The 17,313-nt window shown below is 57.8% G+C and overlaps 2 protein-coding genes across 4 annotated transcripts; one reads left to right on the top strand and one right to left on the bottom strand.

Moving 5' to 3' along the window:
• Positions 1 to 966: 966 nt before the first annotated feature.
• On the top strand, positions 967 to 8,481 carry LOC121040865 (solute carrier family 26 member 10-like). 2 transcript variants are annotated; one of them, XM_040491583.1, is made up of 20 exons: positions 967 to 1,014; positions 1,131 to 1,191; positions 1,475 to 2,034; positions 2,505 to 2,615; positions 3,181 to 3,338; positions 3,515 to 3,679; positions 3,937 to 4,089; positions 4,835 to 4,917; positions 5,065 to 5,212; positions 5,350 to 5,463; positions 6,168 to 6,245; positions 6,338 to 6,433; positions 6,855 to 6,961; positions 7,072 to 7,141; positions 7,214 to 7,330; positions 7,467 to 7,500; positions 7,580 to 7,662; positions 7,753 to 7,807; positions 7,930 to 8,036; positions 8,348 to 8,481. In XM_040491583.1, the coding sequence occupies exons 3-20, from the start codon at positions 1,692 to 1,694 to the stop codon at positions 8,378 to 8,380; spliced, it is 2,055 nt and encodes a 684-aa protein (XP_040347517.1). In that variant the 5' UTR covers positions 967 to 1,014; positions 1,131 to 1,191; positions 1,475 to 1,691; the 3' UTR covers positions 8,381 to 8,481. The 2 variants fall into 2 exon arrangements, with proteins under 2 accessions (XP_040347517.1, XP_040347518.1); XM_040491584.1 differs by lacking the exon at positions 3,515 to 3,679 and having other exon boundaries at positions 968 to 1,014.
• An 87-nt stretch (positions 8,482 to 8,568) lies between these two features.
• B4GALNT1 (beta-1,4-N-acetyl-galactosaminyltransferase 1) lies at positions 8,569 to 16,132 on the bottom strand. 2 transcript variants are annotated; one of them, XM_040491582.1, is made up of 12 exons: positions 16,012 to 16,132; positions 15,698 to 15,923; positions 14,878 to 15,096; positions 14,164 to 14,328; positions 13,936 to 14,042; positions 13,424 to 13,464; positions 12,404 to 12,584; positions 11,291 to 11,389; positions 10,965 to 11,155; positions 10,352 to 10,492; positions 9,877 to 10,117; positions 8,569 to 9,290 (listed from the first exon to the last, which is right to left on the bottom strand). In XM_040491582.1, the coding sequence occupies exons 3-12, from the start codon at positions 15,093 to 15,095 to the stop codon at positions 9,073 to 9,075; spliced, it is 1,602 nt and encodes a 533-aa protein (XP_040347516.1). In that variant the 5' UTR covers position 15,096; positions 15,698 to 15,923; positions 16,012 to 16,132; the 3' UTR covers positions 8,569 to 9,072. The 2 variants fall into 2 exon arrangements, with proteins under 2 accessions (XP_040347516.1, XP_040347515.1); XM_040491581.1 differs by having other exon boundaries at positions 11,282 to 11,389; positions 16,012 to 16,131.
• Between the last annotated feature and the right edge of the window lie 1,181 nt (positions 16,133 to 17,313).

Raw genomic sequence — 17,313 nt, 5'->3', positions numbered from 1 at the left:
CAGAGGGAAGGGGAGCTATGGGAGGGGTTGGTGGGGTGAAGTGAAATGGAGAAACCAGCTGGCGTGTGGACAGCCTGGTGAGAGGAGGACACAGGGTGTAAGAGAAAAGATGTCACTGTCTTTGTACCTGACCAACAGCTGCAGCATCTCACAGTCTAGACCTGGAACTTGGGACCACTGGAAAACCCTAGTTCCTAGATGTATATCCTGCCCTTTCCCCAGCCTTTTTCTCCCAACTCTCCATTCTAGACTCCTTGGGAAGTCCAGTGTGGTCTGACTTCCCACCATTCCCCCAACACCCAGATTCTAAAGCACTCAATGCCCGAGTACCTTTCCTTCTGAGGCCTCCAAGTTCTGCTGAGGGAGAATGGAGAGGTGGAGAGGAGGCTGGGGGCTGTGGCCCTTTTCAGCTTTGGATCTCCTTCTTTTTGCGGTCTGCGAGGTCATAAGGCATATCCATCGTGAGCAGGAAAGGATTCTTCTTCAGGCCACAGACCCAAGATGCACAGCCCACAGGGGCTTCACCCTTCCCTACTTATGGGACAGCCCCTGGGACAGAGAAAGCCAAACACACCGAGATCCATGTCCAGATGCCCTATCCTGGGTCCGTGGGCATCGGTGTGTCCACTGTGTCCATTTGTCCCCTGGGCTTGGTCACGTGTACTTGGGCTTCCTCAGCAGACAATAGGCTGCTGGGGTGGGAGGGTGAGGAGGAGCAGGAGCCTCCCTGTGGGCCTGAGGTCCCTTTGGCCGACAATGGGGGGAGGGACCTCTAAGGGGGGGGACAGGACGTACAACCCAGATAAGACTTCTGGGGAACAATAGGAGGAATTGAAGAGGGGAGACCCACCCTCCCTGTACCCCACCCCCAGGGCTTTGGGGTCAGGGACTGGGGACCAGAGGGTGATGGGGAGGGGTGCCAAGCATTCTTGTAAATGGAGGAGGGGATGGGGAAAATAGGATTCTGGAGCTCAGAACCTCTGTATCTCTTGAGGGACCACAGGGGTACATGAGGTGGGTGCATGTCCCTTTTGAACTTAATTTAACCACAAATTTAAGTTTTTGAGGACCTACATTGTACATGTAGCTGCGGCCCAGCTCAGCAGTTTGTGACGCTTCTCTGCCCACAGAGCCTCTTACACTTTCTTGGGGGCAATCTGTGCCCCGTGAGGATTTGGGTCTGGGGTAGAGGTATGTGTGTGTTGTGTGTGGGGGGGGGGGAGGGGGAGGGGCGGCATCTTCACCTCTTGGGGAGGGGGGATGCAGAGGCTCTGGGAATGACAGGTCACAGCGGCCCAGCCAGCTGTCTCCTCCTAAAGGGCCGATGCGAAGGGAGCCGGGAGTGAGCAGGTGGGAATCAAAGGCTTACGAGTGGTAAAAAGTGGGTGTTGGGTGTTGAGAATGCGCTGTCTTTTGGCTTCTGTCTCTGGTCCCTACACCTTTCCACACCCCCTCCTCCGCCCCGCCCTGGCAGCCTCCGGAGCCCGCGACCCCGCCAAGGACGTCTGAGGAAACGCCTAACACAGAGACGCCCGCTCCCGAAGCCTTTGCTCTCTCCCGGCCGTTGAAGGTCCCCAAGAGAGGGCGCCCTCCGGGGCTGGATTGGACCCTGCTTCATGGAGGCGGGACTCAGGGCTAGCGGGTGGAGGGCTATTTAAGACTAGGCGGGGTTGGAGGTGGCCAGGGGCAAAATGAGTGGGCTACCGGGCGCCGGGACCAGCCCAGGCCTGGGAGAGGCCTCCGACCTTAAGTTCCCTCTGGGCGCCAAGTTCAGGGAACCTCTCACCGAGGCTCGGTTCCAGCGGCTCTTCGGAGACGCAGAGCAGGCGCCGGAGCTACTCGCGGAGCCTCGCTCGTCCCGACTGTGCAGACGGTGGAGGCGGTTGGCCAGCGCTTGCTCCGGGCCGGGGGCGTGGCGCCTGCTGCGGGCGCGGCTGCCCCCGCTGCGTTGGCTGCCCCACTACCGCTGGCGGGCCTGGCTACTCGGGGATGCCGTGGCCGGGGTGACCGTGGGCATCGTGCACGTGCCCCAGGGTGAGCGGCCCTAACGCTAGCCTGTCAGCGGCCCAACCTCGGGGGGCCCGCCCCCCCCCATGTAGGAGCTGGGCACCTGGGAGCGAGGGCTGGGTTAGGGTGGCCGAGGGTTCGGAGACAAGACCTCAGATCACGTTCTGGGTAAGGACCACGGAGCTGCATCATATCCCCACCCCCAGCCCCCTTCATTTGCGCAATCCTTCTAGAAGTCTTGGACACGTTCCGGGTCAGGGAACTGGAGAGAGGAACAACCCCTGCCCCCTACTCCCCGGAGGACTGGGCCGACACGGATCTGTGACCTTGTCCGCCCCACAACCTCCCACCTCCCACCGAGGCCTGTTAACCCCTAGGTTCCCTCATGTGGCATGATTCAGCGTCCCCATGTCAGCCTCTAAGAGTGTGGGCGCTAGTCACCTTTCCCCAACCCCACACACAGACCCTGAAGATCATCCCTTTCATTTCTCATACAGGCATGGCTTTTGCCCTCCTGACCTCAGTGCCTCCAGTGTTCGGACTCTACACTTCTTTCTTCCCTGTCCTCATTTACACCTTGTTGGGGACTGGTAGACACCTGTCCACAGGTGAGTAACCCAGTGACTCCTCTCCTTCTCTGTAGGGTGAGAATGGATGGGGGTTTGAGACTTCGGCCCTTGGAAGCTCCTTAGCTCTTATTCCCCTCTTCCCCTCCCCTTCTTCCCTTCCGCCTCTGTCGCTACCCTGCCAGGAACCTCGGACCTAGGCAAAGCTTGCTGCGGGTGCCGAGTGGGTGCAGAGAGAAGGGAGTTTCCTCAGAACTTTTCTTCCCCCATGACATTTGGTTTAAATGAACATCTCCGGGACTTGGAAGAGGGAAGAAGAGATGCGCGGTCACCCAAAGGAGCGCGCAGTCCGCGGGCGGTCTGCGGGAGCGGGCAGTGATGCAGTTAGAGGGCAGTTTTTGCCCGCCGGTGCGCCCTTCTTTCCTCCCTCACCGCCGGTTCCGGGCTGCTGCACGGGCTCTCGGCCCCACCGTCTTCATCGGAGCAGCAGCCTTCCAGAAGAGCGGGGTCTGACTGCAGCATCCAGGCCCGAGGGCGCGAAGCCCGGACGATCGCCGCGCCCCAGGCGACACGGCTGGTGATCTCTGCGTTTGTCCCCCGGCCCTAGGAACTTTCGCGGTACTCAGCCTCATGACAGGCTCGGCGGTGGAACGGCTGGTGCCCGAACCCCTCGGGGGGAACCTGAGCGGAATCGAAAGGGAACAGTTGGACGCTCAGCGGGTTGGGTCGGCTGCAGCCTTGGCCTTCGGTAGCGGGGCGCTGATGGTGAGGGAGGACCCTGTGGGATCCACACTGGGGCCGGGGGAACTGGGCCAGGAGAGAGGGAGGGACAAGTGTCATGCGCGGGTCTAGGCGGGAGAGGTGCGCGGAGCAACTGGCGCACTGCGCTCTGGCGAGTCCACTCCTCCTCCTGTAGTGATTGCGCATCTTCTCCCCTGCAGCTGGGCATGTTCGCGCTGCAGCTCGGCGTCCTGTCCACCTTTTTGTCGGAGCCGGTGGTCAAAGCGCTGACCAGCGGGGCCGCGCTGCACGTGCTCGTGTCCCAGCTGCCGAGCCTTTTGGGGTTGCCCCTCCCGCGCCAGATTGGCTGCTTCTCTCTCTTCAAGGTGGGGGTGGAGAACGGCCGAGAAGCGGCTTCTAGCGGTCCTGGGAAGAGGGAAACCGGGAAAGGAAGGACGGCGAATGGAGGGATAGAGGGTGACGGGGGCGGAGGAAAGGAGATTAGAACCACGTGGCTGAACGAGGGGCGCTGCGGAGACGGAAGCCCTGATGGGAGCCGGGAGGCCTTGCCTTGGCCGGGTGGGTCCGCTCTGAGGGCAGTCGACCCCGGCCTCGGGCCCTCGATCACCGCCCCTGCCCGCAGACGCTGGCCGCTGTGCTGACCGCGCTGCCCCGGAGCAGTCCGGCCGAAATGACCATCTCGGCACTCAGCCTGGCGCTGCTCGTGCCGGTCAAAGAATTGAACGTGAGATTCCGAGACAAGCTACCCACCCCGATCCCGGGGGAAATCGTTATGGTGAGGATGGCTCCCGGGTCGCGCGGTCCCCTGAACCACACAGACCTTGCCGGTCGGGTAGGAGCTGGCCGCTGCCGCCCCCTCGTGGAAGGCAGCGAGCTTACAGAAAGAGGTCCTGTGCACACGCGTACTTTTCCAGGCCTCTTCCCAGAACACTGTGACCCTGCAGAATCCCCCACCCACACGGTCCCACTTCTCTGGCAGAGCCTCTTCTAGACCTCTTAGAATGCTTTCTTCCTGCTTACAGCGTTGCCTTGAGGTGTCGCTCGCCACAGCACCTCCACTGCTCTCCCCCTACCGGTCCTTCACTGTAATTCAGTTACTCTCCCTTCCCACGCCCACCTGCATTTCTCTCTCTCTCTCCCCCTCCGCCGACTAAATAAGTGTTCCACATCTCCACCCATACGCGGGAGATCCCTAGATCTATCCCAGCTGTCCTACTTAGAATGGCTGGGTGTACTTCCTGATATCTACCATCCCTCATGGGAGCGGAGCGCCTCTTACTTCCTCCGGTCCATCTCTTACCGCAGCCTCAGGTATACCTCATTCCTTTCCCATTCCCACTCTCCTTCACTCTCAATTGGCTGTCATCCCAAACATATCCCAACTCCCCCAGTTGCTGGGCCCCTGCAAACACCTAATGCTGCCTTTTAATCCTCTCTCATGTGAAGCTTCCCCCCCCCCCCCCCCCCGCCTCTTCCAGGAAGCTCATCTTCTGCCGTGCCTCTAATTTGCTCTTTCCCAGGTGCTTCTGGCCTCTGTGCTGTGCTTCACCTCTTCCCTGGACACAAGATACAACGTCCAGATTGTGGGGCTGCTGCCTGGGGGGTAAGAGAGAATCAAGACACCAGCCTGCTATTCTCAGACTGCTCCCACCCACACCTCCTTCTTGGCCTGTCCCGCCCTATTTTCTCTTTCTTCCCCATACCCTTCTTATACACAACCCACCCTCACCATGGATCCCTCTCTCTCCAGATTTCCCCAACCCCATCTTCCCGACCTGGCTGAGCTGCCCAGGATTCTGGCTGACTCACTGCCCATCGCACTGGTTACTTTTGCTGTGTCCGCCTCCCTGGCCTCCATCTATGCAGACAAGTATAGCTACACTATTGACTCCAACCAGGTGTGACTTTGACTGAAGACCCCAATTGCATTCAGGAGACAACTCTCTAATCTGATGTCTTCCCTCACTCCCCCCCCCCCCCCCCCCCCCCCATGCCTTTGTCTCTCTCTCCTCTTCATCTGACTGCATCCCTCCAGGAGCTCTTGGCACATGGTATCTCCAACCTCATCTCCTCCCTCTTCTCCTGCTTTCCCAACTCTGCCACTTTGGCCACCACCAGCCTACTAGTGGATGCTGGTGGGAACACACAGGTAAGAGCTTGTCCTTGGGTGAGAAAGGGGGTGGGTATTAGGTTGGGGTGGTGGTAGAGAAACAGGTGGAAGACTGGTAGATAGATACCTGCGGGGCAGCTGTACAGAGGAGAATGGTGAGGGAGAGTGAATGGGGGGGGTGGTTTCTAGGTAGGAGAGATAGAAGGTAACAAGGCTCCATTAAGACCTTGGCAGACTCTAAGCACTGAAGAAGTTTACAGTGCCCATATGTAGTTCACAATAAAAACAATACTAAACTGTCATATAAATTTGAAAGACGAAATTCTGACCCCCGCCCCATGAGGACATTTTCTTTTAAAAAGAAATATCACATATGACAGTCTCCCCCTAATATTTCTGCTTTCCTACTTTGCTGGTGCCCCAAGAAGGTGGTTCCCTCCTTTTAGGGTAATGCAACAGTGGCTTTTAAGGTGGACACGGGCTACAAAAATAGGGAAGTTGAACTACGTCTAGGTAGAGACCGGTGAATGACAGGCATTTAATTGGGAGAGGGGAAAGGTGGATGTGAGAGGCAGAATACCAAGAAGGGAGTTGAAGACTGAGGGATGGCTTCATGGAAAGGGGATTTGGGAGGAGGGAGACTTCCAAGGAAGCCGAGGCAGAGTGGGGCAGGCAGACCAGCTCTCACACAGGGGTGAGTGAGGTTCCCTTCCTTCTCTGCATCCATCCCTCCTTCTTTCTAGCTGGCAGGTCTCTTCTCCTGCATAGTTGTCCTGTCAGTGCTGCTGTGGCTGGGGCCCTTCTTCTACTATCTGCCCAAGGTGAGGAACAGCGGAGGCATGGGGGTGACTGGGGGGGGGGTGGCTACATTCTAGGACATTGGGGCAGTTAGCTTGCCTCTTCTGCCCCCAAGGCTGTCCTGGCTTGCATCAACATCTCCAGCATGCGCCAGATGTTCTTCCAGATGCAGGAACTTCCACAACTATGGCGCATCAGCCGCATGGACTTTGTGAGAGTGGCAGCATTACCCCCAGATTGCCCCCTCCTACTTCCCAGCATCCCCAGGCTCTGCCCTGGATTGGAGCTAATTGTTCTGGTCCTAAATGCTGCAGCTCCCCCCCCCCCCTCCAATCCCCCCCAACATGCATACCTCCTAATCCCATTACTCAGAGACACGGTGGAGAGTGGGGTTTGAACCCCTTCAGACCCGAATATTTGTAAATCCCCAGCTGGTGCAAGGTTTGGGGTGATTACATTTGGTGTATTTCCCCTGTTGGGTCAATTCTGTCCCTTCTGTCATTCTTTCTACCTTCTCCTGGGCTATCCCTCCCTCTCATCTGTCCAGGCAGTCACTGCCCCTGGACCTCCTTCCCTAGCAGCCATGGCCTGGCATTTCTCCGGGGCATATCACTCCCATCCATGTCCTGCAGGCTGTATGGATGGTCACGTGGGTGGCCGTAGTGATCCTGAGTGTGGACTTGGGCCTGGCCGTGGGCGTGGTCTTCTCCATGATGACTGTGGTCTGCCGCACCCAGAGGTGGGAGTAGAGATGAGAGGAGTTGGGAAGAGGGGTGGGGAGAGGACAGGTGCTTGGGGTGACTCTCCAGCCAGGCCAGGCTGGGAATCTGACCCCAGCTTCCTGCCCAGGGTGCAGTGCCTGGCACTTGGACTTGCTGAGGGGACGGAGCTCTACAGGCCACTCGAAGAGAGCCACAAGGTGGGTGGGCCACAGACAGAGAGGGAAGGGAAGATTAGGCCCAGATATTTTTCTGACCCTCTGACATCTTAGCTCCTCAAGGTCCCGGGGCTCTGCATCCTGAGATACCCAACACCGCTCTACTTTGGGACCCGCGGGCAGTTCCGCCGCATCCTGGAGTGGCACCTGGGGCTTGGAGAAGGACGCAAGGTGAGAGGCTTGGTCAAAGGGGAGTGTGGCTTCTCTGGGAGTGGGAGGCAGGTGCGGCTTCTCAAGGGGATCATTGTGCTTAAGGGGCGCACGCTCATGCTTGTGTCTTGTGGTGACTGCCCTTCTCTACCCACAGGAGACTCCCAAGCTAGATGGCCCACCTGATGCAGGTGAGATGGGGTGACAAGGAGGGAGATTTGGGTGTGACCCGTGGAGGCATCTGGGTACGCTTGCCTTCTCCCATCCTAGTTGCTGAGCCTGTCAGAGTGGTGGTCCTAGACTGCAGTGGTATCACCTTTGCAGATGCTGCTGGAGCCAGAGAGGTGGTACAGGTGAGGGACGGGGTAGGTTGAGGAGAAAGTCCCCTTATCCCATGCCTACCCTCTGATGTGGGATTTAACCCCCTTGCCCCGCTTCTGCAGCTAGCCAGGCGATGCCGAGATGCTGGGATCCACCTTCTCCTGGCTCAGTGTAATGGTGAGAGGTGTGGAAGACCTGGGGACGGCAGTGGAGGGGTGGGAATAGCTGGATGCTTGAGGGAGGGAAAAGGACGCAGTGTGGATTTAAGATCTAAGAGCCTGACCTGCCTCTCTACACAGCCTCAGTGCTGGGGACACTGACCCAGGCGGGACTCTTGGACAGAGTGACCCCAGAGCAGCTGTTTGTGAGTGTCCAGGACGCAGCTGCTCATGCCCTGGAGAGACTGGTGAGGGGGCAGTAGGAACGGGAGATCCAGGAGGCGCTGGGGTGGAGCAAGTGACATGTGAGTCAGTGGCTGAAGATCTAGGCAGAGGGTTTGGGGAAGGGGGCCGAGAAGGAAGCTGGAGGAAGAAAGTGGGGGGATGAAATGATTAGCCAATTTCAGGCTAAGCCAAGGAGACTGGGTCCAGCTCCGCATGAAGAACTGAGGAGCTAGGGTTTCAAAGTGGGGTGGTGTGCCCCCCAGAAGACTGCCAAATGCCGAGAGAGGGAGGAGGGTACCTAATCTACTCCTGACAGGTCCCCTCTCCTTTCCAGGAGCCTACAGGTCCAAAGACATGCACAGTGTAGGTCTGACCCGGTCATTTGGAGTGTGGAGGGCCCCGACAATATGTGCGCGAGGAGTCTCCTCACTTCATGTAACTAATAAAACAAAGCTGAGAGCCACTGGGGTTCATGAAGTGAGTCTGGGTGTCCACACGCCGGCCCTCGGTGCCCCTTTCTCCATGCCCGCGGCATTGCAGAGACACAACTAAAAATGGCTTTCACTTGTGTGTTCACCGGCCCCCACCCCAGCTCCGGAGTCACTGGTTCTCTCCACAGGGGTGGGGCTGGAACCGGTGCACAGAGTCCTGGATCCAGAGATGGGGGAGGGGGCACAGCCCTGGGAATACACGTTGGGGGGCTTCCCCATCCCCTCAGTCCCAAGGAGATGAGAGTATTTCCATTTTAGGTTCTTAGAGTCCCCATGGGCTTTTTGGCACTTGGAAAGTGACCCCCCCCCCACTTCCTGCCCCATGAGAAGAGGGTTGGGGGGAGGACTTGGCACTGGCCGTGGGTCGAGTTATGGCTCCATCGCATCGCTGGGCACTCGCAGAAAGGAGGAGTGTCACCAGGACAAGCCCCTATTTGGGATCGGATTCTGAAGGGGATCAGGGACAGTCAGTGGAGTAGTCACTGGGTGGTGGGTGGGGTTTGCTAGAAATTCCTGGCAGGGACAAGGAGGCAGGCCCAGCCTGAGAGTTGGAAGGCCCGAGTGGCCATCATTCTGCGGTCATGCACTGCAGCCGGTGTTTGAAGAAGAGTAGGCGGTGTTTGGCCACCTGACTTTCATCCAGCGATCCTGGGTAGCGGTACCGGGCATAAGTCTCTGCCCCCACATCCCTTGAGGTCCAAGGCAGTTTCAACTTAGATGCATGATCCACAACGACGTCTGAGCAGGAGCCCACCCGCAGGGAACCAAGCCCGTCCAGGAAGAATTCTGGCAGTGGAGGGAAGGGGAGTACACAGTGAAGCGTCTGAAGGGCGCAGAGGGCCGAGCCTTAAAGGGAGAACTGAGAGTTGGGGTACACAGGCTGCACCTGTAAAGACTCCTTTTGTGAGGGCCTTGGGCTAGTCAATTCATTTGGGTCCTAGTTTTACTCTTATGTAAAATGAAGTCAACATCCTTACTTTGTGTTTTGAGAGCATACCCCCATCCTCCCCAACACACACCTAAATAAATGTTCAATAAATGCTGAACAGGCCGCTCCAGGAGTGTGGTCTGAACCAGGGGAAGCGGCTGGGACTGGACTCAAGGTCTGACAGTGGTGGGGGAAGTTAAAGGCCGGCCGACCCAGTAGCTGTACTGGGCTTGGAGGTTTAAAGGGTGTGCGGGCCAGGAGGGAGGGAGCCCTGTCTCTTGCCCAGGGCGCAAGGCTTGGTAAATTTTCGCAGAACTCTCCAGGGGCCCCGGGTGCCAGCTGTGGGCTCCACTGGGGTGGACGTAGGAGTGCCCGCTGCCTTTGGAGCCTCGCCCAGAGCCCCGCGGGGGTCTCTGCCCCGGGTCGGGAGGGGACGCCACTCACCCAGATGCGCCACGCGGCTGAGCCGCGGGTCGAAGCCGACCTCGCGCACCTTGTCGGTGCGCGCCAGGAAGAAGTTGACCACGCCGTCGGTGACCACGCAGCCCGGAAAGCCGACGAGCTCGTGGTGGAAGCCGCGCCTTTGCCGGAGGCAGTTCCCGCGGCCTGGCGCGCCAGGCTCCACGCTCAGCAGCTGCCGGTAGGTGGTGGCGAAGCCGGAGATCTCGCGCACCGCGCCCCCGACCTGCGGGGAGTGGGAGGTTGGCTCCAGGCGGGACGGGGACTGCCGGCAGTTAGATCCGCGCTGCCCCGCGTCCTCTCCCGCTCCACCCCCGCAGGACCCAGATTGTCCCCCAGGCTCCCTTCGTCGTCCTCTGTCCGTCCCAGGGCCGGCCGCTCTCGCCCGGGTCTCCCCCGCCGCTGCTTTAGCTTGCTGGAGTCCCTCCTCCCACCCCACGTTCCGCGGGCCCTCCCTTACCAGGTCCAGAGACGTCCGCTCCAGCACGTCCACAAGCCTCTCCAGCCGCGTCCTCGCCGTGAAGACAAAGTCGTCGTCCACCCACAAGACGTACTTGGTGGTTACTTGGGATACGGCCAGGTTCCGGCCTGCGAACCAGCCCTGGGGGCAGGGTACATACAGTTAGTGAGGCTATAGAGATAGGACACAACCCCTCTGCCACCTTTCCTCCTCTCTCCCGACGCATCTCTAAACTTTCCGGGACCTACCAGTGGCTCAGAGCTAAGCAAGAAATGCAGTTTCCCAACTGCCAGGGGTAATAAGTCCGTGTTTTGGGGGAGGGTGTTAGAACGCATTTAATTTATGCGTGCATTCATTCATTCGTTCATTCATCCATCATCCATTTATTGAGCGCTCCCTAGGTGCTAAGCACATTCTAAGGATGCAGCGCGAATAAGGCGCGATTCCTCCTCCCACGGAGCTTATTATGTTCCAGGAATCGCCGTGATTCACAGGCACCAGTAATTCTGAGGCAGGTAGTCCTGGAATCACTACTCTGGTGACTTCAGACCCACCGCGCGCCTCTGTCTCTCGGCGCCCTCTGGCGCGCGGTTCAGCCTTGCTGACTGCGCACCTTGCCAAAAGGCATGAGATAGTGCTCGATGTGGGGGCCACTAATGCTCTCTGGCTTGTCGCTGTCGTCGGCGATGACCACGGTGACCGTTGGGTAGAAGCGGCGGATGCTGGCGATGAGCGCCCGAAGCCGATTGTAACGAAGGAAGGTCTTAGTGGCGATGGTGACCAGGGCGCTGATATTGTACTGGGCTGGGAGTGAGGGACAGGGTTAGGTGCAGAGAAGGAGAGTGGAAGTGAGGAGCTGGAAAACATCTCCCACGTCCTCCCTCTCCCAGCTTCTCCCCACCAGGCCTGGATTTAGGTCCTTGAACGCACCAGCCTCACCTCCCTGGGGTAGAGACCCAGGTGGGTACAGCCGAGGGTTGGGTGGGTGTCTTATGCGGATGGTAAAGGCGGCCTCATGTCCCTCCGTGGAGAACCGGACTGGGAAGAAAGGACACCAGACGTGGTCCTTAAAGTTGGGACAACATTCCCTTTTCAGCAAATCACTATTTAAGTGCCTACTCTGTGTACCACTTTCCTGAGCCCTGGTGGACAGGAATGCAAGGTGTTTACCTCCATGGCACTAACACTCTAATGGGTGGGAGAAAGAAAATTAAAGATTTAATTTTTTAAAAATGATTTAATTAAAAGCTAACCTTTATTGAGCATTTACTATGTGCAGGGACTTTTTAAGTTTACCTTAAATATATGAACCCACTTAACCTTGACAAGCCCCATAAGATAGATTCCTGCTACAGAAAAAGGCATAGAGAAATTAAGCAACTGGTCTACATTTACACAACTCTTAAGCAACAAAGCTGAGATAGGAACCTAGTCATTCTGGTTCTAGGCTAAGTAAATAAAATTCAGATACTGGCAAGCATTGAATGGAAAATAAAGCAAGTAATGTGATAGTGAAGAGGAGACATTTGAGCTGAGATCCAAGTGACAAGAAGGAGCCAGCCATGCAAACATCTGGGGGAAGAGCATTCTAGGCAGAGGGAACAGCAAATGCAAAGGCCCCAAAGAGGGAGCAGATTTGGTGTAGCAAGTCTTGGAGAGAAGGAGGTGGGCTGTGTTGTGCCTCTTTTGCTGGAGGAGACACGGGAGCTCTTGGACATGAAGTCCCTTGCCCTCCAGTAAGTGGTGGTTTGGGAATAGAGCTTGAGCCTTCTGGCTCCTGGGGCAAGTCACTTCCTGGGGCCCCCATGGTTGGCCTGAAAAGGGGACACACCCGAGGCTCGGGTTTCCCTTTGGCCTGCTCTGGCCCCAGATGAACAAAGGCCCCTTCTCTCCCTCTCTGGCCCTGCTGGCCTAGCTGAAATGCCCATTGTGTGACTGGGCAGCTCTGGCCACTGCCCGAGTGTCTCCCACACCCTCTGCCATTTGCCCGATTCAGCCTTTCTGGGCTCTCTGTTGACCCAGCTTGCCCCTGCCTCCGCCCAGACCTCACACCTGTGTCTGCTGTGTTTGCCTGGTAACTTCGGCTGCTATAAGTAACCAGTTGTAGCTGCCGGTTGAGTTGGTCCAGCCCTGGGCTGGCGAGGGTGAGATCAGGCTGCCCCTCTCCAGTGAGAGTCACTCCCGTCACTTCCCCGGCCACGTCCCAGGTGCCCAAAGAGGCAGTCAGGTTCACCTGGGAGAGGGGGTTGGAGAGGACAGGGTTAGGCCTCAGACCTGCCTCTTGCCTCCCTGGTTCCTCCATCTTTCTGTTGGCAGCCCTGTCTCCCTCCAGCATCCCATTTCCCGCCCCCTCCCCCGCCCCAAGTTTATTTATTTATTTTGAGAGAGAGAGAGAGAGAGAGAGAGAGAGAGAGAGAGAGAGAGACAGGCAGAGAGAGAGGCAGAGAGAGATTCCCAAGCAGGCTCCATGCTGTCAGTGCAGAGTTCCACACAGGGCTCTCAATTCCAGCAACTGTGAGATCATGGCCTGAGCTGACACTAAGTGCCGGTTGCCGGGCACCTGGGTAGCTTGTTGGTTGGGTGTCGGACTTCAGCTCGGGTCACGATCTCACGGTTTGTGAGTTCGAGCACCATGTTGGGCTCTGTGCTGATAGCCTAGAACCTGGAACCTGCTTCTGATTCTGTCTCCCTCTCTCTCTGCCCCTCCCTGCTCTCACTCTGCCTCTCTCTCTCTCAAAAATAAATAAATATAAAAAAAAAAGAAAGAGTCGGTTGCAGGGTGCCTGGGTGGCTTAGTTGGTTGGGCGCCTGACTTTGGCTCAGGTCATGATCTCATGGTTCGTGACTTCGAGCCCCTCATCGGGCTCTGTGCTGATAGCTTAGAACCTGGAACCTATTTGGGACTCTGTGTCTCCCTCTCTCTCTGCCCCTCCCCCATTCAAGCTCTGTCTCAGTCTCTCTCAAAAATAAATAAACATTAAAAAAAAAAAGTCAGTTGCTTAACCTACTAAGCCACCCAGGCGCCCCCCCCCCCCCATCCTTAGTGCCCGCCCGGCCTCCCCAGCCTCTTACCTGGTAAAGCTCCTGACCAGAAGCTGCCTGCAGGCTCAGCCCTGGGAGGAAGGAGAGGGAATTAGAATCCCAGACAGCCTTGAATTCTTCCTCACTTTCTCTTCTCTCTTTCACCACACACAGCACAGACCTTCTCACCCATCCCTCTTTGTTGAGGCCACAGCAGGGCACATTTTGGGACGCAGCCTAGGGTAACTGAGTTTTCACTCCTTTCCATCAAAGTGATAGCTCTTTATGGCCCGCCCCACCTATCCACCTAATCTTTGGTCGGCAAAGAATAGATTCTTTGTCCCAAACCTCTCCAGTTACAGTCAGCTGCAGTTCCTGACGACCCTACAGTTCCTTTGGTCCTCACCTCCTGCCTCAGGAACCCCCTTCTGCTCTCAAATCCTGCCTTCATCAGAAGCTCCCCCCCCCCCGCCTCTTATTCCAATCTTCCTTAGCTCTTCCTCACCCAGCCTTGAGCTCCACCACCCCCACAGTGGCTTAGGTCACCCCCCAGACCACCCCACCTGGCACCAAGATGCTCCGGAGGGGCTGGACCTCCACACCCTGCAGGGGGTATTGAAGAGGGGAGTTGGCAGGGGCTATGAGCAGCTGGTCAGCAGCAGACTGGCTCCTGGCAGTGGAGGACAGAGAAGGAATCAAGGGCAGAGGGGCTCTCCTTCCTGTCACACCCTCCCTCCAAGCCTCCCAAGGCTCACCCTCCGCAGAGACATGCCCTCTTTTTCAGCTGGTACCTTGAAAGGAAGGCCTGGAACTCCTGCTCCCTGGAGGCAGAGGCAGCCCTCAGCTCTTCAGGGTCAAAGGCCTTCGTGAGGTCAATGGCTCGGAGCTGCCTTTGGAAGGGGAAATGAAAGCTCCCTCCACTGGCCTCACAACTACAGTTGTTCCCAGACAGCCGCCTGGAGGGGGGATGAAGGGTCATCAGAGCCCCGCCATACAGCTCCATACATCCCGCTAAATATTAACATGGCGCCCCACACCTTGGCCCTTTGACCTTGCCCATCCAACGTCTGTCGCCTTAAACACTGCTCTTCAAACAGCCCCCAGGAGAGGAGACCCACAATGGGACGACCCATCCCCTAAATCTGGGTTTTACAGAGGTGTAGAAGAGGGCCAGTTGCTAGCATTTCAGAGTTGCCTCCCCACCATTCAGGACCCCACCTGGACTCTCCTTTCTGGTGTCCTGGAACCATCAGGACATCAGAAAGTCTTTCAGGCCCTCCCCTGCCTGCACACCCTCCCCTCCCCATCACCATGACAAGGTTCAGGAAGGAGAGATTTTGTTTCCCCAGCCCAAGATTCACAAGCAGCCCCCCCCCACCCCCCTCCCTCAACCAGTCAGGAGAACTGAGGCATCAGAGCTCAGCAGTGCAGGAAACAAAAGCTCCCCAGCCCGCCCCCCCTCCCCAAGTGAGCGCCGCCCTGCCGCCACCACTCCTGGCACTCACCCGACCACTTGCTCCTTTATCCTGACCGGGATGTGTGCATAGCGGGGCTCAGGCGAGAGGTCTGGCAGCTCTGGTCTGGAGGGGCTCTGCAGGGGCGTCCACAGCGCAAGAGGTGCCCGGAGGCCCGGAGCGTCCCGGGTGCTCACGTACAGGAGCCCCAGAGAGGCGCAGGCGAGCAGCAGGACCAGCACGCAGAGGGCCCGGCGGCCCAGCCGCATCCTGGTGGGCGGGAGGGGTGGGAGGGTGAGAAAGGTGCGGAGGGGAGGCGCGGGCTGGGACCCCGGAGCCCCGCGGTTCTGGAGGCTCCGGTCAGCTTCCCGGGAAGCTCTCCACATCTCGGCGCGCTAGGATTTGCCCAGCGAATCGTTGCCCCCGGCCCTCCTCCCTTCGCTCCCGGGGCCTCGGGTCTCCCGGCCTCCTTTCTTCTCGCCCTCTCCCGCATCTCGGTTTCCTCTCACGCCCGAGGCCTGGCATCTTGATGCAAGAGACCTTTGCATGCGGCGGTTTCCTCGCGGCCGCGTATAAGTAGGAGTGCACTGCTTTCTTCGAGCAGCGGACGTCCCCTGGCCCGCCGCCCCCTGGCCCGCGCGTCCCCCACCCCTCGGTCCGAGCATCACCTGGCCCCCAGTGGGCTGCACAGGACGGCTCCACACCTTGCTTGCCATGAAAAATGCAGAATCACGCCCGCGCCGTTGGATGCCCCCGGCGGAGGTGACCGCGCGAGTGGCCCCGGGGAGCTCGTGCGGGGGAACGGGGGGGACCGGCGAGCGCGCCGCCTCCCGCCTCCAGCTCGGGCCCCTCATCCCGCTCGAGCACTGACCTGTCTAACGCTCTAAGGCCGCCGCAAGATTTCGGTCCGGGCTGCGCCAGGCTCTCAGCCCCGGCCTGGGGGTCTTCATGGGGCCGGAGGCGGCCTGATCCGGGAACCCGGCGTGAGCCTGGGTCGGGGGGATCCTCCTGCCTCTCGGGCTCGCCCAACCCCTCCCGCCTTCGGAAGCTCAGGGCTTTGTAGACCTCGGCGCTGGGTGGGTGGTTCTGGGCGTTTCCTGTGGGGGTGGAGAGCAGAGTTGAGAAACCGCTGCGCCCCAGCTCCGGAAACAAAGCTGGGGGTCTGCGGCACCCTGAACCCCTTGCCGGGCGGGGAGGGCTCAGGCCGCCGCACGGTTGTCCAGATCGCGGCGCGGAGCGGCTCTGCTCCCGGCTCGTTGCGGCGGAGGCTCCGGCTGCGCGCGGTGAAAGCGAGCGCCCGGGCGCCTTCTGGTGGGCGCCGAGGACATTGCGTGGGCGCCGCGAGAAGGTCCTTCTCCCGACCCTCCCAGCCCTTCGCTGGCAAGCCTGGCATCTCAACAGCTTGCCCCAGTCCCATTCTATTCCTTATACCCACGGAGCCTCGGTCTCATCCAGACTGTAGGCTACGATACTGGCTATGGGAGGAGATGGAACCGGCGCCCTACAGTCCCATTTCAAAGGAAGGTTTGGGTAGTGAGGGTGAGATAAAAGAAACCAGACTAGACCGCAGACAAAGAAGATTTTGCCTGGCTGACAAAGACAGGTTCACACCTTCCCTCCCATCCTCGTCTCCCCCGTCCCAAATCCTCTAACACTCAAGAAGTAATTCAGTGCCTTTTCCCCTTGAATGCTTCTTGTTGCAGACGTGCAGAGGGAAGTGGTTAGGTTGCCTGTAGGGTTTTTTTTTAAGATGAAATTTATTGTCAAATTGGCTTCCGTACAACACCCAGTGCTCATCCCAACAGGTGCCCTCCTCAATGCCCATCACCCACTTTCCCCTCCCTCCGCCCCCATCAACCCTCAGTTTGTTCTCAGTATTTAAGAGTCTCTTATGGTTTGCCTTCTTCCCTCTCTGTAACTTTTTCCCCTCCTTCCCCACCTCCCTGGTCTTCTGTTAAGTTTTTTATGATCCACATATGAGTGAAAACGTATGATATCTGTCTTTCTCTGACTTATTTCACTTAGCATAATACCTTCCAGTTCTATTTACGTTGCTGCAAATGACAGGATTTTATTCTTTCTCATTGCCAAGTAGTATTCCATTGTATATGTAAACCACATCTTCTTTATCCGTTTGTCAGTTCATGAACATTTAGGCTCTTTCCATAATTTGGCTATTGTTGAAAGTGCTGTTATAAACATTGGGGTACAAGTGCCCCTGTGCATCAGCACTCCTGTATCCTTTGGGTAAATTCCTAGCAGTGCTATTGCTGGGTCATAGGGTAGATCTATTTTTAATTTTTTGAGGAAACTCCACACTGTTTTCCAGAGCGGCTGCACCAGTTTGCATTCCTACCAACAGTGCAAGAGGGTTCCCGTTTCTCCACATCCTCTCCAGCATCTATAGTCTCCTGATTTGTTCATTTTAGCCACTCTGACAGGTGTGAGGTGGTATCTCAGTGTGATTTTAATTTTTTTTAATTAAAA

This window comes from Herpailurus yagouaroundi, unplaced genomic scaffold (genome assembly GCF_014898765.1).
Source record: "Herpailurus yagouaroundi ecotype Mexico unplaced genomic scaffold, PumYag 182, whole genome shotgun sequence".
Lineage (NCBI taxonomy): Eukaryota > Metazoa > Chordata > Mammalia > Carnivora > Felidae > Herpailurus > Herpailurus yagouaroundi.
This window is presented reverse-complemented; position numbering and strand designations above follow the sequence as displayed.